The sequence below is a fragment of the Pongo abelii genome, chromosome 14 (assembly GCF_028885655.2).
Source record: "Pongo abelii isolate AG06213 chromosome 14, NHGRI_mPonAbe1-v2.0_pri, whole genome shotgun sequence".
In the NCBI taxonomy this organism is placed as follows: Eukaryota; Metazoa; Chordata; class Mammalia; order Primates; family Hominidae; genus Pongo; species Pongo abelii.
The window spans coordinates 25,895,949-25,914,800 of NC_071999.2; the positions used below are offsets into that span (position 1 = coordinate 25,895,949).

At 43.7% G+C, this 18,852-nt stretch overlaps 1 protein-coding gene and 1 pseudogene across 3 annotated transcripts in view; both read right to left on the reverse strand.

The window, feature by feature from the left end:
- The window catches only part of MIPEP (mitochondrial intermediate peptidase), a 159,506-nt gene extending 149,368 nt beyond the window's left edge, over positions 1–10,138 (reverse strand). Inside the window, exons 1-4 of one of the 3 annotated variants that reach the window (XR_008512497.2) lie at positions 9,832–10,138; positions 7,061–7,234; positions 2,501–2,589; positions 25–111 (exon numbers count right to left, since the gene is read on the reverse strand). Coding sequence is in view for 2 of the 3 variants with exons in the window: in NM_001131265.1 (NP_001124737.1) it covers positions 25–111; positions 2,501–2,589; positions 7,061–7,234; positions 9,832–10,020 (539 nt within the window). In the remaining variant the exon portion in view is untranslated. 3 annotated transcript variants of the gene reach the window in all.
- A 1,738-nt stretch (positions 10,139–11,876) lies between these two features.
- On the reverse strand, positions 11,877–17,671 carry LOC100461411 (complement C1q and tumor necrosis factor-related protein 9A-like; annotated as a pseudogene).
- Between the last annotated feature and the right edge of the window lie 1,181 nt (positions 17,672–18,852).

Sequence of the window (18,852 nt, forward strand, 5' to 3'; positions counted from 1 at the left end):
CACGGCAAAGAAATGAGTGAGTACCTTGTTTCTGGATCAAGGGAATCCACAAGTTTTTTATCAGCTAGTAATTTTCGCAAACTTTGATATAAATCCACATTTGTGTTCAACCTAGAAAAATTAGAAATTTAAAAAATTAGATGATTTTCTAATACCTTATTTTTAACTTTACATGAAAAGAATGGTGTCAGATTGTACCACACACATGCCCAGAAGCTGAACAGCATAACCTACCAGGAACAGTGTAACCATCCATCCTTCCTCCTTTCCTTCCCTTATCTCCTTCCCTTCTTCCTTTCTTTCCCTTATTTTGGAGACAGGGTCTCACTCTGTCACCCAGCACCGAGGCTGGAATGCAGTGGCACAATCACAGCTCACTGCAGCCTCAATCTTCTGGGCTCAAGTGATCCTTCCACCTCAGCCTCAATCTTCTGGGCTCAAGTGATCCTTCCACCTCAGCCTCCCAAGCACTTGGGACTACAGGCATACACCACCACGCCCAGCTAATTTTTAAATTTAAAAACACTGTAAGGGAGCGCTCAGGACACAGGCTCCAGAGCCATGCAACTGGGATGCAAGACTGGCCCTGTTACTGCTCTGGGACCTTGGACACATTATTTAGACCTTAGGCTGTCGTGAGGATTAAATGAGATTATGTGTGCAGCACACATTTCCTATGTGAATGAACCATGGCCACTGTTGAGCAGTTGTGCCATCCAGAGAGCAAAGGGCCCAACGCTGGGCAGTGGTCCCAACCCACCCCATAGTACCACTAGCAGGAAACCAGTCCTCTTCCCTAAATGCAAATGCCATGACCCCCTCAGAGCTAAACACTGAGCTGGGTCTAGATACAATCTGTACCCTGCTAGGTAGGTCTTCAAGGAGGGATAAGGTTATAAGAACCACTCACCAGTCCCTACTCAGAGATTCAAGGATACTCCTGTTCCTCAGTTGGTTCACAAAAAAACACTGAAGATTTATATGAATCAAAGGGTTTCTGTTACCATTCTCATGGGCCTTCCCAAATACTAGTGAAACGTAGATAGTCATTACCCATCAAAAACACTCACCAAGAAGGGCCAGACTCCCACACATGGATCCCAGAAGTCAGGGAGAGAGTGAGTGTGGAGGCCTACCTCCTCCTAACCTGCTCACCTACGGAGCCATTCCATGGCAAAGGAACAGTAGCTCAGACGCTGCCCGCACTGCCCCCACTGCAGAGGTTTAAGGAAATCTCCCGGTATGTTTTATGTTGGAAGACCCTGAGATAAAGCCCATATTTCAGTCTGTATTTGTCCTCCCACAAAATGAAGAGTGCTTGTCCATGAGACCAGCCCATGTCTAATTTGGCAGGACACAGCGTGCAGAGCGCCTCGAGCAGGCAGCCCACTGCTGACTCCTTTCTAGGGGCCTTTGCCTGAGAGGCAAAGCTTTCTCCCAGGGAGTCCCCACTTTCAGCCCTGTCAGCATGCCCAGTGCCTGCACTCTGCAGGGCCCAGTTCTATCCCACTACGTAAGTTGGTTTTCAGCGGCTATGGGAAAGTCACACACGATTGTGCCAAGGTGAACAAATGTTGGCGACCTGGGGAAAAGCAGCAGCTGCACATCCTGAAGTGTTGGGTCTTCCAAGGAAGCCTCGTCTAACCAGATAAGCCATCACTCTCCTCCTCCAACAATTTCTGGCATATGAAATCGTCTTATCGTGTTACCCCCTTTTCCCTGTTGTAAATCCATGCTGGCGAGCCCAGGACTCTCCCTAGTTCTATACAGTGCCTGGCATGGTGCCACGCAGCTAAGTGTGTTGGAATACAGCGCTGTCCACCATTCAGTTATTTTAACAAGCACTATGGAGCTCTCATAAGTGGCTTAAAAACATTTACTTTTACCCCAAAATCACTTTAAAATAATTCACTCCATCACAGCCTCAGCCAGAGCCTGCTCCAGCCCTCCCATAGACTTTTACAGCCTCCCTAGACTCCCCTAATTCCAACTCAACAGGGACCACAAGGACACTGTTTATAGAGCATTTTGGCTTCTCGCCCTGTGGCCCACAGCCATCGATGCAACAGCAATTTCATCAAGCGATAATCTAGTAAGTCCAATTTGCCACTAGAACACTAAAAAGCCCTTATTTAAGGTAAGTGATAATGGTGATGACAAGAATCCTGGGTGTCTGTCATCTCAGATTATCAAGTGACACCTTTACATTGATCTCATTTAACCGTCACAAGGACCCTGAGGCAGGGTTAACTTTATGACCCCATTTACAGACAAGGAAATGACTGAGAGAACAGACGACCAGCCCTGAGGCCCAGTGCCCGCCTGCGAGGTGAGCCAATGGCCTGTCCTGAGCCCTCCCTCCGGCCACCCCTGGTCACACACACCTCCCACCCTGCTGGGCGGGGGACAAGCGCTATGGACAAAACTGCCTACGGCTCAAGTCCATACAACCGGATCACCCAGGACTTGGCATGGAGGTGGGGAGGGGAACAGCACGTACTTCTCCACCATGGTGCCAATACTTCTACAAGCTTCTTCCGCAGCTTCTCTGAATGCTGGCTCAGGGTGAGCGATTTTCACAAAATCAGCCTAATAAAAGGGAAAGACGAAACCAAAAGGGAATTTGATGAGAAGCTTTCTTCCAGGATCTGGGGGCGAAAATGAAAACTGGGTTTTAAGAGGTGCCATTGGCTTGGCCTATGCATTTCCATTACTGACTTTTTCCTAAGCGAGTAAAGCAAAGCAGCTTCTTTCTGAACATTTAATTCTGTTATTCCTTGAAACCAAGTTTGTTTCAGTCCAAAAAAAGACTTTCGTTAACTTTATTTCAGAGAAGTTTTTCTCTTTCAAATATAAACACCAAGCAAATTCTTTTTTTTTTTTTTTTTTTTTTGAGATGGAGTCTTGCTCCGTCGCCCAGGCTGGAGTGCATTGGCGCAATCTCAGGTCACTGCAAGCTCCGCCTCTCGGGTTCACGCCATTCTCCTGCCTCAGCCTCCCATGTACCTGTGACTACAGCTGCCCGCCACCACGCCCTCTAATTCTTTATTTCAAAAGAGCAGACACTGGTTTCAAATATTCTACAACTTTCTGGCTAAAATTCTTTGCCATGGTTTTCACATGTTAACTTATCTCCAGAAAACAACTCTTAGAGGCTTAACTGACACACAGTATAGTTTCAAAACCCATTTAACTACATTCTAGTCTTTGATTTAACTACATTGTAGTCTTTGTGCAGAAAACAAAGGCACAGTCTCTTCATAGTCCTTTTAATAAAATATGAGTTCATAGTCTCCATGTAATACTGTATACAACTACTACTGCTGCTGCTACTTAAGTCATTAGAAATTAAAATGAGTGACAATTCTTTTTTAAAAAGATAAAATGATGTAAAACTAAATTTTTGTTTTCATGTCAATTGTAACAAAAAGCAGAGAAACTACAAAACACTACATATTTTCTTTATTTGCCAAGAAAATGTGTGAGTATAACATGAAATAAAATCACCACAAGATAAAATTTCTTAATTTTACTATCAAATAGTTTTTAATGCCAAAACATTTAAATCCATAGTTTGGTATATTTGCTGTAACAATTGGTAACGATAAAATAACATTAGTACCAAAGTACCTGAAAAATGAGTTACATAAATTTACAACATTTTTTTTTACAAATTACTATCTACAGGTTGTGAATTTATAATCAATATTAAAATTCAAAACACTAGCATACATATTAAAAACTGATTTGTAATAGTGATGAGGAAAACAGTTCTGTTACATAAAAACTGTATTAAAAAAAAACCAAAATAAAATGACTATTTGGTGAAAAACAGTTTATAAAACAATTGCCTTATAACAGTACTAATCTTACTGACAGGTAATATCTTAAAAATTCAAAACAGAGAAAGGTTCTTTTATACCCAGAGAACTACATATATAAATCACATCTTTTTTTTTTTAAGTTTTCAAAATGAGATATTATTATACATGATAAATACTAAAAATGTCAAAATAAGATATAGGGCGGAGAAGTTAAAATCTTTTAGTGCAGACCAAAAGCAAAAATGTAGAAAAAAGTCCTAGAATACTGATTAAGATGAAGACTGAGACAACAAATACACAGTGAATTCTGGGATTTGTGACAGCCATGCCAAGTCACCCGTCAGTATCAATGGACAATGATTTGATACTCCCACAGATACCCGAATCCACAGATGCTCAAGTCTCTGATATAAAATGGTGTAGTACTTGCATATAACCGACACACAGCACACCCCAGACATCAAATGATCTCTAGATTACTTGTAATACCTAATGAATGTAAACAATATGTAAATAGCTGTTACACCGTATTGTTTTATGGAACAGTGACAAGAAAAAAAAGTCTGTACATGTTCAGTATGAATGCAAATTTTTTTTCCAAATATTTTTGATCCAAGGTTGGTTGACTCCACAGATCCCCCAATCTGGAGGGCTGACGATACAGTGAAATTCACTAACACAGATTTTCCTTTTCTGATTTCTGTGACACAATTAGGTGAACAGGGTATGAAACCTCCTTTAGGCAGTGCGTTTCCACAGCTCCCCCATCATTCAAAGACGCATTTCCTATGCACATACTGGAGGCACAGAACAAAAACCCAGTACAACAGAACTACCCAGAACCTGCAACTTCACTCCAGGGAAAAACCCTTTACAGTAAGATACTTCATCAGTTTTCTTAAGAGCGGGAAGCTTGTGGTGAAAATATAATCATCTGAAAGGTGTTAATGCTCAAGTCAGGTGTATGGGTGGAAGGAAATTTTCCAAAAAAGGAAAAAAAATAAAGATGGGGATGAGTTATGCTGGGTGAAAGAAGTCAGTCAAAGGTATACAGGATTCCACTTATGTGACATTCTAGAAAAGGCAAAACTACAGGGACAGAGAACAGATTAGTGGTTGCCAGAGGTTAGTGGGGAGGGGTGGGTGTGACTATACAGGGAGATTTTTGGGGGTTGATGGAATAGCTTTGTATCCTGATTGTGGTGAGGGCTGCACAAACTTACACGAGTTAAAATTCATAGAACTGTACCATCCTCCAACAGAAGTCAACTTTACTGTATAATAATTTTAAAAACAAGTACATGTTTTTTTTAAAGATGGAGAGGCTAACAAACTTTACAACCTTTCCAGGTAAGGATTCATGAGACCTGAGCAGCCAGCCAGCCCTGAAATGGTTGGAACAGGAGAAAGAAGAAGAGCTCGACAGGTACCCTGCCTGGGCTGGCAGCCCAGCTGCACCACATGCTGGCCAGCTGACAGCGGGCGCATCCCTTCATCACCCAGTGCCTTTCTTCCCTCTTGTGAAAATGGAGATATGCTGAGAAGGTTACCTCAGCTCATCCAGGGAAACCTTCTTCAGCTAATTAGGCTGTAGAAAGGACCTACAGCCTAGTTAAATTTCCAAAAACAAGTTAATGCCAGAATATAAACTCCATGAAGTAAGAGATTGTGTCTGTTTCATTCCTGCATGTATCCCTCACGCCTAGACAGTGTCTGGCACACAGTAGGTGCTCAACATTGACTGAATGTGAGGGAAAAACCTATGTAGTTCTATACCATACAAACAGGATCATAAATGATCACTATTTAAATTGTGTGCTGCTTTCCTTAACAACGGTAACCAAGAGTCAGCTCCTTCAGGCTGATAGAAAATCCTGCTTCTTGCAAATGAGTATATCGAAGAGATATCTGCACTTCCATGTTTGTTGCAGCTCTGTTCACAACATCCAAGATGAGGAAGCAACCCACGTGTCCATGAACAGATGAATGGACAAAGAAAATGTGGTACTTACACACAATGGAATGCTATTCAGCCATAAAAAAGAATGAGATTATGTCATTTGCAACAACATGGATGGTCATTATGTTAAGTGAAATAAGTCAGGCACAGAAAGACAACCATCACATGTTCTCACTCACTTGTGGGACCTAAAAATAGATACAATTGAATCATGGAAATAAAGAGAAGGATGGTTACCAGAGGCTGGGTAGGGTAGCAGGGTGGTATGGGGGAGGTGGGGATGGTTAATGGGTACAAAAAAACAGGAAGAATAAGACCTACTATTTCATAGCACAACAGGGTGACTACAGTCAATAATAATTTAATTGTAGATTTTAAAATAACTAGAAGAGTATAATTGGATTGTTTGTAACACAAAGGATAAATGCTTGAGGGGATGGATACCCCATTTTCCCTGATGTAATTACTATGCATTGCATGCCTCTATCAAAACATCTCATGTACCTCATGAATATATACATGTACACACAAAAATTAAAAATTAAAAAAAAAAGAAAATTTTGCTATCTCAGCAATGGATTTCCTAGCTGGTGAAGAGTCTAGGTATATACTTCTATTTCAAATTTAAAATGTTAAAAAAAAAAAAGTCTTTACAATCATTTTAATGTCAAAACTTGGTTTTTAATTAAAAAAAAAAGGCATTCCTAAAAAGGTTTATTAAAACTGGTTTTCACACCTCTTATGAAAAAGAAGTGGCTCACACTTATAATCCCAGCACTTTGGGAGGCCGAGGCAGGAGGTTCACTTGGGGCTAGGAGTTCAAGACCAGCCCGGGCAACACAGGGAGACCCTGTCTCTATTAAAAAAAGAAAAAGGGGAATTTTGTCGTAAATGTACACATAAAGTGTTCTTAGAATTTTGGGAGAAGCTCTCATAAATGAAGAATCTCTGTCAAATGAATATATATGTAAATATATATTACCCAAATATAGCAAATATTTGCTATATTAGTATTCATTCATTATATATTACATGTATATTTTATTAAACATACATATTAAAGTACAAGTTCTAAATATCACCTTTTCCTATAATATTTTCCCATTCCTAATGACATATTTCATCATAAAAAATTATACCCAATGGATCTCAAATAGTTTCAGACATTTTTAACTTTATAATCTAATATTAATAGTACACAACAAAGGATAAATTTCACTTAAATTTTAACAGGTTGAAAGAGAGGCAGCTTCAAGTCTGAGGCAAAGCATCTTACCAAGTCGGCCACTCTGCACAAGGAATCCGAGAGCTCATCGAAGATCAGCACGGTCTGGGGCCCAGGTGGGGTGGAACACGCACGGCCCACAAGCAATTCTGCCTTTCTCAAGGCTTTTTCTTGTGCAGCATGAAATCCTTCCGGGGCACTCAGCTCAGGAACTCCAAAAAGACCCTTCGAACCAAAGAAGACGTCTCATTTATAACCAAAATTCAAAATTGTGCTTTTTTTATATTTACTAAAATTACTTTTATCATAAAGGAGATCTTGGCTTTCATTGGTGTATCATGTTATACCTGTGATCACGGATACCACTATCATACTCCCCATATCACTCCACATAAATTACACTAAAAATGTTTTCAGAACATTACTTTTCTTCAATTTTTAATTATTTTCTGGAAAAAAAAAACAACAACAATGGTATGGGTTCAAAATCCAGCTGTCACTTCTACAGAACCTAAGAGTGGCCGCAAAGATTAAATGAGATCATATATGTAAATATATATATATATACAAAAAGCAGTGTTTGGCACATAGCATTTACAAATGTTAGCCATAATTATTATTAGCTTATAACCCTGGTCATGTTATTTCTCCTCCTAGGCCTCATATTTTTTTCATCATGTACAATGAGAATGACAATACATACCTTATAGCATGGACACAGGTACTAAGTATACGTAAAGTACTAACAGCAGCATCTGACAGAGTGAGATCTCAGTACATAGTACCAATCATTCTACAACTATCAAATAGGGAGGATGACTTCACTATGAAGCAATAGATACTTTAGAAAAATTTAATGAACATATTAAAATCATAGGCTGAAACTGGGAGCAAATTTTATACATTCGAAAGACATTTCAATATCTTGATAAAAACAAAAATCACTGATCTAATGGGAATGACCATTCTCTTGTTACCTATTCAATCACGCTTGTTAGCACACTCAGGAAGGCAGGGAAAGAAAGCATTTAATATGCACCTACCGCATACCATGAAGTGTGCCTGCTACTTTATATATGTTCTCATTTAAATCACACAATCCTACACAACAGAGTATCATTCTTTTACAGATCAGGACACATGCTTTAAGAGGTTAGAAAAAACTTGTTTGAGGTCACAAATTAATATTGGGAAAGACAGAACTCGAACCGGCTCTGTACATCTGTAAAGCCCACACTTTTCCATACTTTTCTATTACAACTTATCTGTTTGAAAGTCTCTCCTGAAAAGGTGAGCTTCCAGACCCAAGAGCCCTGCCCTTCATTTCTTTAACTAGCTATCCAATAGACCGTCTAACACACGGGGGAACTCAACGGAAGAAACAAATGACCGGAGCAGATGCTAGGCTTTGTTAATTCACTTTGTAGGTGCTTAACACATAGATTTTCAGAAATACCAACAGGTAAACCTTCAGGCCTGACAAGCCCTACTGTTGCTACAAGAAGGGATGGATGAAGTTAAGCTAGTAATCGCTCTTCAAAATATATTACAAGTTAAAAAAATAAAAGGAAGTCAGTGGGGGACAAAGCAGAATCAGGACCAAACACAAACGTCATCTTTATACTGATTTAATCTGATTCAAGCACAGACTACTTCCACTTCCCAGTACAAGCTGCCCATATTGCTCTCGGGAATTCTAACTCTCGGATTACCAGTGACCATAATGCTAAAAAACTGAATAAACCTTTCTTTCCAAGGCAAAAACCAACTCTAAAATTTGAAAATCAGTGCCCAATATCATATACAAAAGAGAAAAATAAAGCTAAAATTAGTTATATCTCATCCACCCAAAATCAGGCTTCCCCTCACGTCTTTCTGCTCAGCGCCTACAAGTAGTTCTCACACCAACTATGTTCATATCAACACTACATACCCTTAAGGAAGGTGGTGTAGCAAATTTCACACAAAATAATTTTAAAATCGACAAAGCTGATAATGGAGATAAAACAAGAATCACACACTTTAGCTCAGTGCAACAATACCCTAGAGTTCTCTTTAAAAGGCAATACAGTATAACGAAATTTTAAAAGGCAAAAATAAAAGTAATTCCTAACCTAAAACGGACAAAATGTACAAACTCCAAGTAGAACAGGCATCAGGTAAGTCCTTTCCAACCTTGCCTTTCTCTCACCTTTCACTAGACAACGCAGTCTAGTGACTTCCTGGGGTAAGAAATCAAAGTGGCCAATTCCATGGCACTATGGGAAGTGAGACTCGTCTCAACAGAGTTTTGTGTTTTAAAACAAGGAAGCCCAAAGCTTTGAAATAAATTAATAGGTGATGGAATTTCAGGTATTAATGAAATTACCATTACTCGACTGCAGGCAGCCGTGTCCTTGCAAAAAGACCATGTGATACCGCCTGTGAACGCACAGGGATAGGCCTCTTAAGGCAGGACTGTAGCGCTGAAGCTAAAGGGCTTTAGCAGGGGTGCGCCTGAGTGTATGCAGAGAGCGGGTCCTGGCAGGCCGAATTCACCGCCACTGCCAGGACGAACTATTCAGATTCACGTGGAGCAAGGGGCTCCTGCAGAAGCAGTTCCTGAACCCGACACTTTGGGGAGGAGACCACTAAACCCGGCCCCTCAAAGCAGAAGTGACCTTGCCCTCATCGAGAGCGCACACAAGACGCCACTGTAAAAGGTGGGTTCGCTGCCCGCCTCCTCCCAGGCCCAAACAATCTCGCCCTGAGTGTCGCTGGCCGCGCGGAACAGGGGTCGGCTTAGCTCGGGGACTGAGGGGAGCTCCTCCTGCGCCGCTCACCCGGCGCTCGCCGAACAGGTCCAAGCGGCTGCCCTGGGGCTTGACATTGAAGGCGGCGCCCACGGGAGACCAGCTGGTGCTGACCCTTCGGGCCCGGATCCCGGCTTCGAGGATTCCCCGGCCCGCCCGCCGGGGCGGCAGAGCTGCTGCTCTGGCTCCCAAGCCGCCCAGCCTTCCGACGCACAGCATTCTATCACCGGAGCAGTCCCTTCCTCCAACGCAGACCCCCGCCCTGGTGCTTTCGCTAGGAGCGCGGGCTCCGCGTTTCCAAGACAGCAACCCACGCCGCCCCACGTGACGGCCCCGCTTCCGGGTCTGGGCGCGGCCTCAGGACGTGGGCACGTTGTCGTCCAGAGAGCAAGAGCGTCGCTCCCCCTCGCCTTCTCGGCCGCCCTCCGGCCTTACCGCCCCCTGTGTCCAGAGTAAGGAAAGGCTAGAGTTGCGCTTCCCTCCCAAGTTGACTAGTGGTGGGCGCGGGCAAAATCATGACATATATTCGAATTCCAGTGGACATTCTTTGAGAGACGGCAGGTACTTAAGTAAACAAGAAATGCCCACCATAGGCCTGAAGGAGAAGTTTCCCTTTTAACCTACTCTCTTGGTAAATTTATCCTGCACTGTCTGTTTGGTGTCTCTGTCTGGTAACTTTTTACTCTTGCATAGCTCAGTTAAAAATTTTAGATGGGAAATAGTGAAAGAAGTCTAATGGGATTTTCCCTCCAGGGTTTCAGAATTGCCTGGGACCCGTGAACCCTTTTTTCCTTCCCCTTTCTCTCTTTTGGAATGGATTGTCTACCCTATGCCTGTCTGCCCCCGCCAACCCCCCAGTCTTTTAGAAGTGGATTAACTTGTCTGGTTTCAAAGGATCTCCAGATGGAGAGACATTTTGCCACACGATGAATCACACAGTAAGTCTCCTCTGTAGCTTATTTAAATGATGTACGTGGTGAGAAGAGTTGATGTGGAAAGTGTTAAGACTTTTGGAAATGTTGAGATGGTACGAAAATGTATTTTGCACATGAGAAGGAAATCAATTTTGGGAACCAGAGGGCAGATTAGGTTGAACTGTGTCTCCCAAAATAGATGCTGAAGTCCTAACCCTCGGTACCTGTACATGTGACCTTATTTGAAAATATGGAGTTTGCAATTATGATTAAGATGGGTCATACTAGATTAGGGAAGCTGTTCGTGTAAGAAGAAGAAAATTTGGCTGATACAGGAGGAGGACAGCCACCTGAAGATGGAGGCGGGGACTGGAGTGATGCTGCCACCAGCTGCCAGAAGCTGGAAGCAGCAAGGCCGCATCCTCCTGTATCCCCTTTGGAGGGAGAATGGCCCTGCTGCTACAGTGATCTCAAACTTCCAGCCTACAGAACTGTGACAAAGTCCATTTCTGTTGTTTAAAGACTCCCAGTTTGTGTACTTTATTAGGGCAGTCCTAGAAAACAAATAGAGATTCATGTCTGGCAAATAATGATCAAACAATGATTTGTTGGATAGAATGGTGATTAAAACCTAGGTTAGAAAATGAGCAAAGTGGGAGGGAGAGCACCAGGACAAATAGCTAATGCATGCAGGGTTTAATACCTAGGTGATGGGTTTATAGATGCAGCAAACCACCGCAGCACATGTTTATGTAACAAACCTGCACGTTCTGCATATGTATCCCAGAACTTAAAAATACATTTTTTAAAAAAAAGACAAAATGAGCAGTGTCTACAGCTTTCTGGAGTGTGACAGCATCACCAGCTTAAAGCTGTTACTAGTACTAAATAGAATAAACGTTTCCCTTTACTTTCCCCTTAATGTCCTCAGTAACACAGATGAGGGATACATCTTCATGTGACTCCTTAGAGCACTAAAATGGATATCAAAACACTCTTCCCACAAGACACGCACAGACAAAGGATTCTTCAGATAATAGGAATGATAAGAAATGTGAAATAAATTAGAATAAACCATGCAACTATTTTAAATATTTACTCCTGGAAAGATAGTAAGTTACACAGAATCAGTTTTGGGAATAACTTTTCCGTTTTCACCTTTTTATGATTATTGTAATAATTGGAGGAATTAATAAAGTAAAACCATCTGAATAAGTTCATCCCAAGCTGATTCTGATGGATGGTGTGGCAGATTTATAAACTCTCCTCTGTCACGGGCTGCTGAACAGAAGGAACCCTGTGACACTTGTGTCATCGTCCTCATCAGCAAACAAGCCATTGAACCTCTCTCCTCCTGTCACGTGCAGCCACACCTCATCCCCGAGCTTCAGCTGCAGGACAATGCCGCCAGAGGCCTGGTCCTCAGAGCTCATGTAAGCGTCTTTGGTGTGCAGTATTTTTACTCCATTTTTGACCAAAGACACCTGAACATTCCTGGAGAAAACAGTGATGTGGTAGGTAGAGTAATAGACCCCAGCAATGTGGCACGTGAATTTCCCCGTTGCTATATCATAATGGTTGAATTCATTATACAGGATCTTATCAAATTTAATGGGCACATCTGAAGAAGGAAACTTGCTCAGCACCGTGAGCCCCACAGTGAAAGCACTTTTTGGCAAGACTAGAGTCTCACCGATTTTCCCTTTCTCTCCTCGATCTCCTTTCCAGCCTCTTATTCCCCGGACTCCTGGCTCACCCTGGAGCCCCATGGGTCTAGCTTCTCCCTTGGGACCAGGCTTTCCAATAGGGCCCATGGGGCCCGGTAAACCAGTTGGGCCCAAAGGCCCAATGTTGCCCCTTGGCCCCTCAGGACCAGTGGGACCCACGTCACCCTTATTCCCCTTCTGCCCCTGAGGCCCAGTCTCTCCTCGGAGGCCTTTCTCTCCCATGGGCCCTGCAAGCCCCTTGGGGCCATGTTTTCCTGGAGATCCTCTTGAGCCTGGATCACCTTTGATGCCTTTTGCTTCAACTTTTCCATCTGCTCCTAAATAGAGAAAGAGCAAATAAAGAGATAGTTTGTGAAAGATTCCCTTGTGAACAACTTTGGTTTTTCTATAATTGAGCTCACAAATGAAACAAAGTAGTGCACAGGTTCAGTATATGCCCAGAGTTTAAAATTCAATTACTCCATCTGGGTGCAGTGGCTCACACCTGTAATCCTAGCACCTTGGGAGACCGCGGCAGGAGAACTGCCTAAGGCCAAGAGTTCAAGACCAACCCGGCCAACATAGCAATACCCTGACTCTAAAAATAAATAAATAAATAAGAAAATAAAATTCAATTACTCCAGCCCAGCTCAGTGGCTCATGCCTGTAATCTTAGCACTTTGGGAGGCCAAGAAAGGCAGACTACTTGAGTCCAGGGATTCAAGATCAGGCTAGGCAACATGGCAAAACGTCATCTCTGCAAAAAGTACAAAAATTAGCCAGGTGCAGTGGCACACAACTGTAGTTCCAGATACTCAGGAAGCTGAGGTGGGAGGATCGCTTGAGCCCAGGAGGCTGAGGCTGCAGTGAGCCATGATCAAACCACTGCACTCCAGCCTGGGCAACAGAGTGAGACCCTGTCTCAAAAAAATAAATAAAAGTCAATTACTCCAGTTACACACGTGTGTGCACATGGACACACACACACACACATCCCAACACACCTTTTGACTACTGTCTACTAAATTAGTGTCAGGGCTCATGTTAGAAATTACAACCCTACCATCTAAGTCTACCATGCTGGCTATTAAATATGTCAATCCATGACAGAAAGCACTCTGCAGAGTAGAGACAGGCAGATTAACTGGCACTCAACCCTCGTCGTGACATCCTCTAAAAACCTCCTCCCTGGAGTGAACATAAAATAAAGCCTGCATCGAGGCATTGCCCTCTCCCGCCCAACCCCAGCCCCAACCCATCTATCCCACCAGCAATTCATCATCTACAGAAACCTTGCTGCTTCCTTGCACCCCCACCCATACCAAAGAGCCGTGGTTGCAAGTGTGGACTCTGAGGCTAAATGCCGGGTTTCCATTCTGTCCCCACCACATATGCACACAGGACGTCAGATGAGCTAGTGAGCCTCGTGCCTCTGTTCCCTCACCTATGGAACTAGGGTGATAAAACTTCCTAGTGTCTGGGGATGTTGCATTTGGTGAGTCAGTACATGAAAAGCACAAAGTGAAGATTACACAAGTTTGCCGCTACGACTACATCCCGACCCATCAGGGACCAGTTCTAGTGCCACCTCCTCCATGCAGTGCTGCCAGATGCACCAAGTCAAAAACTCAGTCTCACTCCTCAGTGCTCGTCCACTGCAAGGTTCAAGGTTCAGCAAACTACAGCCGCAGGCCAAATTCAGCCTCCCTCCCACAAGCAAAACAAACACGGTTGACTTTTTTTTTGTTTTTCTGGTTTTTGTTTGTGACAGGGTTACCCACTCTGTTAGCCAGGCTGGAGTGCAGTGATGAGATCATGGCTCATGGCAGCCTCAACCTCCCAGGCTCAAGCGATCCTCCCATCTCAGCCTTCTGAATAGCTGGGACTACAGGCATGTGCCACCATGCCTGGCTAATTTTTTTATTTGTATAGACAAAGTCTCAATATGTTGCCCAGGGTGGTCTGGAACTCCTAGGTTCAAGCAATTCTCCTACCTGGGCCTCCCAAAGTGTTGGGATTACAGGTGGGGGCCATGGTGCTCAGCCATGGTTTGCATGTTTAAATGGTCACAAATAATATTCCACAATACATGGAAACCATGGGAAATTCCCATTTCAGTCTTCACACATATGGTGTTACTGGAACACAGCCATGCTTATTTATGGAGCATCTATAGCTTCTTTTCACTACAAGGGGAAGTTAAGTAGTGGTGACAGATCTGTATGGCCTGCAGAGTCAAGAATATTTACTACCCAGCCCTCTGCAAAGCCTGCCAATCCCTGCAGAATCCTCCCATCTAGAGAGTAAGAACTGTGTTGCCTTTATTGGAAGATTATAATCAGCATGGAGGACTTGTCCATGGTAATATTGTTAAATAGTCGACAGCTCAGAATTAGAGCACCATAAATAGGAACTTCTAAACTCATTCTCCCTTCTCTCCACTCATCCCATCCTTCCCCGGGCTGCCAGGACGTCCTGGTTCTCCTAGGTGGAAAAGAAGAAAACAGGCATGAGTTGAAATTCCGTTTCTGATTTTCTGGCCATTGGTCTCCATCAGCCATGTGTGTTGGAGAGTCTGGGGGTGACCCCTGACCTGAGGGGTGCTCTGTCCTCCACACGAGTGCAGGTGGAGAGAGGCAGGCATGAGCACTTATCTGGGGTGGGATAAGTGATCTAAGAAATGAACTGAGTGACTTCCCAAGCGCCAATCTCTAGGATGTGCCTAGAGCGCACAGCAAGACAGGATGAGGAGGGAGTGTGTGCAATGGGGACTGACTGTCACAATTGATTGTGTTCCTCTCCCGTGACAAGGACTTGGGACGTGGTCTGAATGTTGGAGGTGCGAGGAGCTTTCCTCACTCTGTTTCTCTTCCATTACTCTTGAGGAGAGTGGAACGGAGGATTTACTAGCCTCCTATGAAAACACAGATGACTATGGTTATGTGACACTATCCCAAGATAGAAGAGAGAGTTCTGGAAGGATCCCTCTAGTGCCTTAGACTGGGGGAAATGCCACCAATCAAGCTGGCAGAGAACATCAGGTGAGTGGGGCTCTGCCGACTACACTCAAGTCCTTGTGCTCAGAACAGGCCCCCCTGAGCCCGAGGTCGGCGTGCTATCCGTCAGCAGGTTGAAGATGGCTCCAGCCATGGCAGTAGAGTGCTCACTGGGCCACAGCTCACCCCAGACTCTGGCTTCTCACAAAGCAGCAGACATCCCCGTACTTCAGACCCACTGAAGTGGCTGTGGGGCGACAGGAGCAGGCGGGGCCGGCTTGCAGGTCCTGAGACAGGACTGACACAGGCAGACTTGTTTCTGTCATGATGTCTGTTCTCCTGGGACACCAGCGCTCCTGAGTGGGGCCTTGGTCAGCGTGGGGCCTCTGAATGGAAGGGACTCATCCCTACATTTGCCCCTCCCTGCACTCCCCTCCCCTCCCCTCCACTGGCTGCTCCCCTGTGTCTTCCTCTCCTTCCCTCTTTTTGTTCCCCTGCTTGGCTCTCGTTTCTCCCATTCTCTAGGACAGTGGCCTCCGAGCTTTCATGATCATGCAACCACAACTCACAAAGCATGAACACAGACCCCAATCAGTAGACATTTATATGTTTCTACATTATGCACAGGTAGTATATGAAAAATATGTTTGGTATAAAACATATACAAAAATACACTTTAAGATGATAAGATAAAAATGAAGTAAATTTTTAGTGCGAGCAATGTGATTGAATATCCTTCTAAGAAAGAATATATATTACACATAATACCTATGAATTACATAGAAAAAACAGATATAACATTTGCTTCTAAGAAGTATGTAAAACTTGAAAGAATGGACATTGGTGAGCAAAGAGGAGAGAAATTCAACAGGAAGAGGTAGAGAAATTTGGTATTGAATATAGAAGTGTTTGTCTTAGTTCTCTGTATTTTTTATCACCTATTTATCTCCTTTTGTGTGTAATATTTTATAACAAAAATTTAAAAAATGAAAATCCTAAATATTCAGAAATAAAATGCACACAGACACACACACACACACACACACACACACACACACACCACTGTGGTCACAGTGTGAAGGCAGAAGACCTGATTGCATTAAGGGTAAGGTTTTGCTATTCATTTGGACTGGGCTGTTTGCTACTGGGGGACCGGAACAGTCTCAATGAGCTGGAGATGTGAGCCAGAAGAAGACACCTCACAGAGCAGATGGGCCAGTTGCTTCCTGGTGACCCTTGGCTTCATCCAGCCCATTCAAAAAACTATCAGGCCACCAAATGCCATAAACTGAGACATGTTAGAAACACAAACTTATCTGTAAAAAGGTCCATAGAAGTTTTGATATTTTCTTTCTAATGCCACTGAACTGTGCTCTTAACCCAGATGGATCATTCTGCATAAGTCTTAGATATGTGACCCTATGGTCAAGACCAGGGCTCAAGAATGGTACCCCATTCAGAAACCAAGTCTATTGGTTGTTGTTATGGAAACCACTCAGACTTCCCAGCTTTGGCAAATCTCCCTCCCAGAGGATGGATCCTGTCCCCAGATACCCAGACCCTGGGACAGGGTCCCAACCTAGGTCATAGATTTATAAGCAGCAGCAGTGTGTGTCGTCTGTCACTCCGCATCTCCTGCTTCATGGCATGATGCGGTATTAGCTCTCACCTGCACTGCAGCTGGGTGCTTGCTGCCAAATAATTCATGATCAGATCTCTCTATTGGCCTCGTGTTGCCAAAAATCCAACATACCTGTCACCTGAGGTGGGAGGATCCATGACATCGTATACTACTGAAAATGTTCTGCGGTGTCAGAGATGAGAGAACCCAGGAGGGCAGGGGTCATGGCGATCTCGCCCTGTGCTCTCCACCAGCACCTGGCACAGAGTCTGGCATGGATCAGACCCCGTGAGTGTTTCTGGGCAGATGGGTGGATGGATGACTGGGGTCAGGCCCCAGTGAGTGTTGCTGGGTGGATGGATGGATGGGGTGTGAGTGGGTAGGTGGAAAATCGCACAGATGATGAGTGAATGAGATGAAAGGAATGAAGAGAGAAATTGAAAGGCAGCCGAAGCCGCCAGATGAATACCTGCATCCCCTGTCACCCTTCGCTCCATCTTGTCCATCTCTTCCAGGCGGACCATTGTGACCGGGGTTCCCAGGGATGCCAGGGTGCCCTTGCCTGCACATGTCCTGTGAGCTTATGTTCCCTGTGCAGATTTCAATGGCAAGCAGAAGCCACCAGATCCTCATGGTTCAGATGACAGACTCTGAACTGAAAGAGGGAAACAGAAACCCAAAGGAGAAACCTTTGTTGCTGGGGCCCTGGACACAGCCTGTGTTCCATGCAGTGGGAAATGGATGAGCTGTCCCCTGCCCCAGACCCACACCTGGACAGACTTGGCAGAAGACTCAGGGCAGGGGAGCAAGCTGGTTATAACCAGGATGACATTGTCCTTGGAAAGTAACACTTGTGATTGGAACCACTCTTCAAGGTGCACGGGCAATTTAAAAAGTCAAGTTTAAGGTCAGGATACTCTTCCATTCATCATTTCACTTTGAAGAAATCACTTTTCTGAACCAGAGACCAATGCTTACTTATCTCACAGGACTGCTGTAAAGATCAAATTTTATCACAATATGCATAAAGGCACATTCCAAATAGTGAAGCAAACATAGCATTACCATCTGATCCAGCAATTCCACTGCTGTGCATCTACACAAAATAATTGAAAGCAAGGACTGGAACAGATGTCCATGTTCATAGTTGCATTATTTTCCATAGCAACCCCAGGGTCCATCAGTGAATAAACAGATACATGCAATGTGGTAGGTCCATACAATGGAAAATTCTTCAGCCTTAGAAAGAAAAGAAATTCTGACACGTGTTACATGAATAGACCTCGAGAACATTACGCTAAGTGAAACTAGCTAGTCACAAAAAGACAGACCTGGATAACTTTAGTTATAAAAGGTTCCTAGAGCCGTCAAACTTGTATAAAGAAAAAGTAGGATGGTGGTTGCCAGGGGTGAAGAGAGAAGGAAATGGCAGTTGTTTGATGGGTACAGAGTTTGGGAAGAGTTTAAGAGTTCTGAAGATGGGTGGTGGTGATGGTTGCACAACAAAGAGAATGTACTTAATGCCACTGAACTGTGCCCTTAAAATGATTAAGCTGGTAAGTTTTATGTTATATGTTATATATTTTTTACCACATTAAACAATTAAATTAAATTTTTTAAAAAGTAAAGCATTCCAAGCAGTCTTACTGTAATGAGAGGTGTTCTTTGAGTCAGGGTCTTGTTTTTCTAGGAGGCCACTGTGAAGAAGGGCCACACACACAGAAAACATCACCTAGTTCAGGAGAAGTGCATTTTCAAGTCCTTTCCTCTGTAGACACTGCCCCCACCCCAGGTTATCCATGCAGTTTCCCCCG